At 42.6% G+C, this 6,558-nt stretch overlaps 1 protein-coding gene across 1 annotated transcript; it reads left to right on the forward strand.

The window, feature by feature from the left end:
* Positions 1 to 3,798: 3,798 nt before the first annotated feature.
* LOC149940428 (uncharacterized) lies at positions 3,799 to 4,491 on the forward strand. Its single transcript, XM_090179251.1, has one exon. It carries the CDS (start codon positions 3,799 to 3,801, stop codon positions 4,489 to 4,491), a length of 693 nt encoding a protein of 230 aa, XP_090035377.1.
* Positions 4,492 to 6,558: the final 2,067 nt, after the last annotated feature.

A 6,558-nucleotide genomic window follows, 5' to 3' on the forward strand; every position in this document is an offset into this window, starting at 1 on the left:
ATACTCTAGCTGTGACTTCAAAGCGGCATACGTTGCAAATATAGGATGATGTTTTGCGCCTAGAGTTGCAAGTTTAGCGTTAGGCACTTATGCCTATCAACGAAGAAGAAAGTGAGCCAGGCTCCACTTATAAGTATATCACTTCCCGCACTCTTAAAGGCCGACTACATAAATCTTCGGTTTACTCTGTCTTTCACTGGAAGTAGGCTGACTGCATGGCACATGTGTATTGCAGTAAGCCTACTTCCAGTGAAAGACAGAGTAAACCGAAGATTTATGTAGTCGGCCTTTAAACTTGTAATATTCATTCTTCTTTGTGGATTCTTTTATTAGTTTCGCCAAAACATTCTAACAAAACGACATTCTGGGGAAACGCAGAATCCGCTATGCTAGTAACTAAACCACCAGAGCACACAAAACTACGAAGTCATGCTCGTAAAAGTAGAATTTCTTGATCATGGTAAGTAATTAATTAAACCATAAAATCTTACAAAGATGCGTTTACTTCATGGTATTAATTTAAAAACATAAAAATTAGTACCATGAAGTATCCGTCGTTGTAAGATTCAATGTTTTAATTACGAAGTCATATTACATAATCGTGATCATCTTTAAAATATTAAATAGAAAAATCGTTCCAAAAGACAATAGGTTTTTTATATGAATAATAAATTGTCTTCTAATGGTTCATTTCTATCCATAGAGTTTGAAATCGCTGTTGTAAATTATCTATGAGTAATAGATTTTATGTAAATCAAGAACATTTCCCGAAACTGATAAAATCAAATCCTTATCCTTACATTTGATGTGCCAGTCAAAACGAAATGCTATTTTAACCAACCAACTTACATGTACCAGGTACTGCAAACTATATCTGGGTTTTGAGTTACTCAAATAACTCAACATCGTGCTGTGTATTAATTGGGCATTGAAAGACTTCTGAAACGTTACTTTATAATCCACAAATTACCCTTTGAAATAAATTGTAGTTTATACCCAATGGATGGTCTATTAAATTAGCCTAAAGTTGAAACGCTCATTTTTAAAAGTGTTATTTAAAGATTAGTGTTATTTAAAACTTATGACATTTAACATTTACCTATTTTACCTTTTATCACATTCACATCCTTAATTACGTCCTACCATATGCGTTCCCATCGATGTCATATCGTAAATGACTTAAAGATGCGCGCTCTATTGTACGGCGTTCGGACGTCTATAGTAAACTATCGAAAGAAGCGTTACTTCAAACGGCCACCTTTAAAAATAAAAACTACAACCATGTGTACCCTTCCCGAAAGCCACGTGGCGACTTGTGGTACCGTCATGCGACCTTCTTCCTGGAAAAGACACCAGAGGATTTCATCTTTCTACTTTTATACGCAAACCTTCTACAGCGAATAATCTTCAAGCCAAGCCGCCTACTCCAAGCTACCCTTAACCTTTTAACCTCTCCAATAAGAAGCCAGAGTTCGGACAGAGCCAGAGTTCGGATCGAGCCAGAGTTCGGACAGATCCAGAGTTCGGATCGAGTCAGAGATCGGACAGAGCCAGAGAGTGGACCTAGTGAAAGAGCGGACAGAGCCAAAGGGTTAAGGAGACCCAAACGAGCGACATTTTCGATCAAGGACGAAGTCCAGGAAAAGGAGCTAGCTAGCCACGCCGAAGAGCAAGTCTTTGGGAAGTCAGACCACCAGCCAGAAGTTGAACGACACCAGACCGTTTCACAAATCGGTGAGCGAAAGCCACAGGCTTCAAACTATTGTTATAGAGAGAGAGAGAGAGAGAGAGAGAGAGAGAGAGAGAGAGAGAGAGAGAGAGAGAGAGAGAGAGAGAGAGAAAGAGAGCCCGCGTATTCCCCCCCCCCCGCGACGTTCGTGTTATTGAATGCTTATTTTTATTATTAAGTGTTTAAGTATTTTATTGTTATTTGTATTGCTATTATTATTTTGGTTTACAATATATAAAACCTTTCGGACACCCGTACTCTCGTTGTATATTTACCTATATCATACCCCTAGACATTCTTGAACCTGGTTTCTTAACGTTAAGGTTGTTTCTCACGAGATTCCTCCAACTTTGCTAACGCTAGAGAAGCCAATGGACACGTTTATTCGTCATTAAGAAATTAGCGTTGCAAAGTTTATAATCTAGTGATGATTCTTGGAAATAAACTATAGATTACCATCTAGGTCTGATCCTAGAAACTGAACTAGATCATAATAAAAGTATGATCCTTCGAAGTAATATACAGTTTGTAAACCAGGGATGATTCATGAAAATGAACTATCTATACTATCTATACTAGTCCAGTGTGGGATTCTGGAGAAAGTTGATGGGACACCTTCGGGTGAACCTCTTCCTCTCATCAGGAATTTCCAGCTGGTCGGAGGTGCCATCACATACCTCTGTGGGGGTGCCCCAACCGGGGAGTGGTTAAGGAAGGCCTTTGACCAGTATGACTGTGTTTTGGAGGGAACGAAACTTTTAGTAATAAAGGCTAGTGAACTACCGAAACCAGTCAAGGTCGCCTTCAGGACTAAGGATGTCTGGACGAAGAATCCAGAAGTCCTTCTAAAAAGGCTGCACCTCTATAACAACAAGCTCATTACGAGCTGTTGGAAAGTAGTCACCTCTGTCAGTGACAAGAAGTTAATTCGGTGGATTTTCCAGATGGATGAAGATTTTGTCGCAGTTTTAAAGGAGGCAGGATTAACGGCCTACACAGGGGTGGATAGGGGGACTTTTAAAGTCCTTAAAAATCCTAACACCCCAGCGCAGCGTTAAGCGGTGGCAGAGGACTCTGCTACTAAGATGTCGGACTTTGATCTAGCAGGAGAACTGGGTGATATCACCCTGGGCTCCATGTCGGACATTTCCGACATCACGGTGGTAGAGAACACCTCCACCGGCGCAGAAGGGTCTGTCCAACCCCCAGGGGTGATAGGTGAAGATGCGAGTTGTTCAGCTGGTGATGGAGGTAGGGTCAGTCCTGTACCCACCCCCTTAGCCGGCGAGTAGCCCAGCACCAACACCGGCAACTGTGGTTGGACATGAATGTGATACAGATTAATCGGCATCACTGTAAGGCAGCCTTGGCAGTTCTCTGTCGCAGGTTTGTTGTAGAGGGCCTAGACGTGGTCCTCATACAGGAGCCTTGGATCCATAATGGAAGGATCCTAGGGCTCAAAAATGCAGGTACTGTTTATTATGACTACAAATCTGCTAATCCTAGAGCATGTATTTTGATACGAAAGGGTATTCACGCTCTTCCTCTTTCATTATACCAATCTAGGGACACAGCCACCATAAAAATCTTCTCTTCATCAGCTGATGGAGAAGACGAATTAATGATGCCTTGTCCCCTCCATCACAGGAGGTTGCCAATCTGGTGAACCATTGTGAGAGATTGGGCAAGAAGCTTGTAATTGGGTGCGATGCCGATGCTCACCACGTTGCATGGGGCAGCAGTGACTGCAACCAACGCGGTGATGACTTAATGGAATATCTGGTTAGTACTAAACTTCATATTCTTAATAAACACAATATACCAACTTTTGTTACAAGTAACAGGAGTGAGGTTATTGACTTAACTCTGCACTGAAAATGTATTACACTCTGTGACACAATGGCATGTGTCTAATGAACCATCACTTTCGGATCATAGGCAAATATGTTGTTCTTGGTCAAACCTGCCCAGGTAGTAACCGAAATACTAATTGGCCTAGGTATAGGGAAGACCTTGATCTTCACTTACGGGGATGTGGCTCTAGGCTCTCCACAGTGCCGGAGCTCGAAATGGCTGTTGATCACATGCAACAGTCCATAGTCGACTCCTACTACCAAAACTGTCCTGCAAAATCTACCAACCAGCCAAGGTTAGTTCCTTGGTGGAACAATGAGATTGGTAGACTTCGCAAAACTACTCGTAAGCTTTTTAATAGAGCTAAGAGGACGGGTGATTGGTCAGCCTATAAGCAGACCCTCACTTCCTATCATAAGGCCATCCGAGAAGCCAAACAGGCTTCCTGGAGGGATTTTTGTGAGAGTATCTCTGATATTCCCACTTCAACCAAATTAATGAAAATAATGGCACATGACAATAAAAAACATCTAGATACTATTAAGTTGAAGGATGGTAGTTACTCCAGTTCTGGAAAGGAAACACTGGCACATATGTTGGAGGTTCACTTTCCAGACTCTAAAGTCACTGACAAAGATGACTCTTATGATCTTTCTCTTCGGTTCAAAAGAATTAAAAAGGTAGATTGGGATGTGGCAAAACAAGTTGTCACTCACTCCAAGCTCATGTGGGCTATGAAGTCATTTAAGCCTTACAAAGCCTCTGATTCGGATGGGATATCACCCATCTTGTTGCAGGAGGGAATAGATATTCTCTCTCCAGTGTTGTGCAGAATCTACAGGTCCTGTATTGCTCTTGGGCACGTTCCGAGCTCCTGGGAGCATTCCAAGGTTATCTTTATTCCTTAGCCCGAAAAAGCCAGTTATCTCGAGGCTTAGGCATTTAGACCAATCAGTCTAACTTCATATCTCCTAAAAGTTTTGGAGATATTAGTTGATAGATATATTAGAGAGGAGGTTCTTACAATTGTTAGTGTTACACCCCTCTCGAATGCTCAGTATGCCTATCAAAAGGGCAAATCTACTGAGTCTACCCTTCATGGCATAATTAATTGCCTTGAACGTGCAATTGAGTTCAAAGAAATAGCGCTAGCTGTTTTTCTGGACATCGAGGGGGCTTTTGATAAAGTCTCTAAGGCTGTCATTCTTAAGGCTGCTAAACGTTTTGGTATAATGACACATTGTGTCTTTGGATCGACTCTATGTTAACTGATCGGGTCGCGACGGCTTCCCTGCTTGGAGAATCACTAAGGGTCACCACTAGCCGGGGCTGCCCTCTGGGGGGTGTTCTTTCACCCCTGCTGTGGTGCCTGGTTGTGGACGAACTCTTGGTGAGACTAAACAGAGATGGCTGTCGTGGCTTTGGTTATGCTGACGATGTCGCAGTGATAATTACTGGGAAGTTCCCAGGAACCATTTCGACTATGATGAGAAAAGCTCTCATCTCTGTGGAATGCTGGTGTAGGGATGTTGGCCTCACCGTCAATCCTGACAAGACAAGCCTGATTCCTTTCACTCGAAGGAAGGTGCAGGACTTGTTCAATGATATTTCTTTCTTTGGGACCATCCTGGTCAAATCGACACTGAGGTAAAATACCTCGGTGTTATTCTCGACAGTAGACTAACATGGAAGCCACATCTTGACCTCAATATCAGGAAGGCAAAAATGTTATTCTGGAGAGTAAGGGGTACCATAAGCAAGTCTTGGGGTCTTAGCCCAAAGGTTGTGTATTGGATCTATACCATGATTATTAGGCCTATGCTGACGTATGCAGCAGTGGTTTGGTGGCCGAGGGTAGTGCTTAAGTCAGTTCAGGCTGAACTACGCACTGTGCAAAGGCTGGCTTGTGTCAGCATTACAGGAGCTATGAGAACTGCCCCAAGCGTTTCTCTGGAGGTGCTCCTGAATATTCTACCGCTTCATCTTTATATAGAGGAAGTTGCAATTATGAGTGCCCATCGGTTACTGCATAATGGTTGGTGGAGGCCTGCTTATTGGGAATTCAGCCACACCAAATTGTTTCGGCAATATTCTAGTCACTTACCGATCTTATGGTTGGGTTCTGACAACATGGATACAAAGATACACTTTGAAAAGCAGTTAAGTGTTTACTTTCCAAGTCGTTTAGACTGGTCTGGCGACACAGTGTTTGAAACCAAGGGCGAAATTGTTTGGTTCACGGTTGGCTCCTAGACTCACTCAGGGTGGGTGCTGGAGTTTACTGTCAGACTAAGAAGTTTGGCTTCTCTGAGAGCCTTGGCGTTTTTGCTACGGTTTTTCAGGCTGAGATTTCAGCCATCTGCTTCTGTGCAGACTTCTGTCTTAAACATAAGTATCGGGGCAAGACTATTCAGATTTTCTCGGACAGTCAGGCTGCCCTTAAGGCTCTTAATCAGTTTAGTATTACTTCTAAGCTCGCTATTTGGATCTCCTTTCGGAACTGGGCACCCATAATAGGGTTCAACTATATTGGGTGCCTGGTCATAAGGGGCATCAAGGTAATGAGATGGCCGACACTCTGGCCAAGGAGGGTGTGGAGGCTAGGTTCTTAGGTGCTGAACCTGCTATTCCAATACCCAATGGCCTGGTTCGCAGCCATGTGCATGGCGCTATCACTCTTAAAACAGTTGGGTTAAATATTTTGGGTTGTTTTAGTTTTAACCCAAAAATGGCTAAAATTGACTAGTTTTGGGTTATGGTTTTTCTTACATTTTGTTCTGGGTCAAAAAACTGGGTCGAAATGTCTAACCCAAAATTTTGGTTATTTTTTAAACCCATTCTGGGTTGTTATTAACCAATTTTGGGTCACATGTTCTTACAACCCAAAATTGAGTTACAAAATTCGCGGGATAATTAATTATGACGTCACTATCGTAACGATGCGTCAGTAGTCGCGCGAAAGCAGCGTTTTTTCG

Source organism: Leiobunum rupestre, chromosome 6, assembly GCF_980474605.1.
Source record: "Leiobunum rupestre chromosome 6, qqLeiRupe1.1.hap1, whole genome shotgun sequence".
NCBI lineage: Eukaryota > Metazoa > Arthropoda > Arachnida > Opiliones > Sclerosomatidae > Leiobunum > Leiobunum rupestre.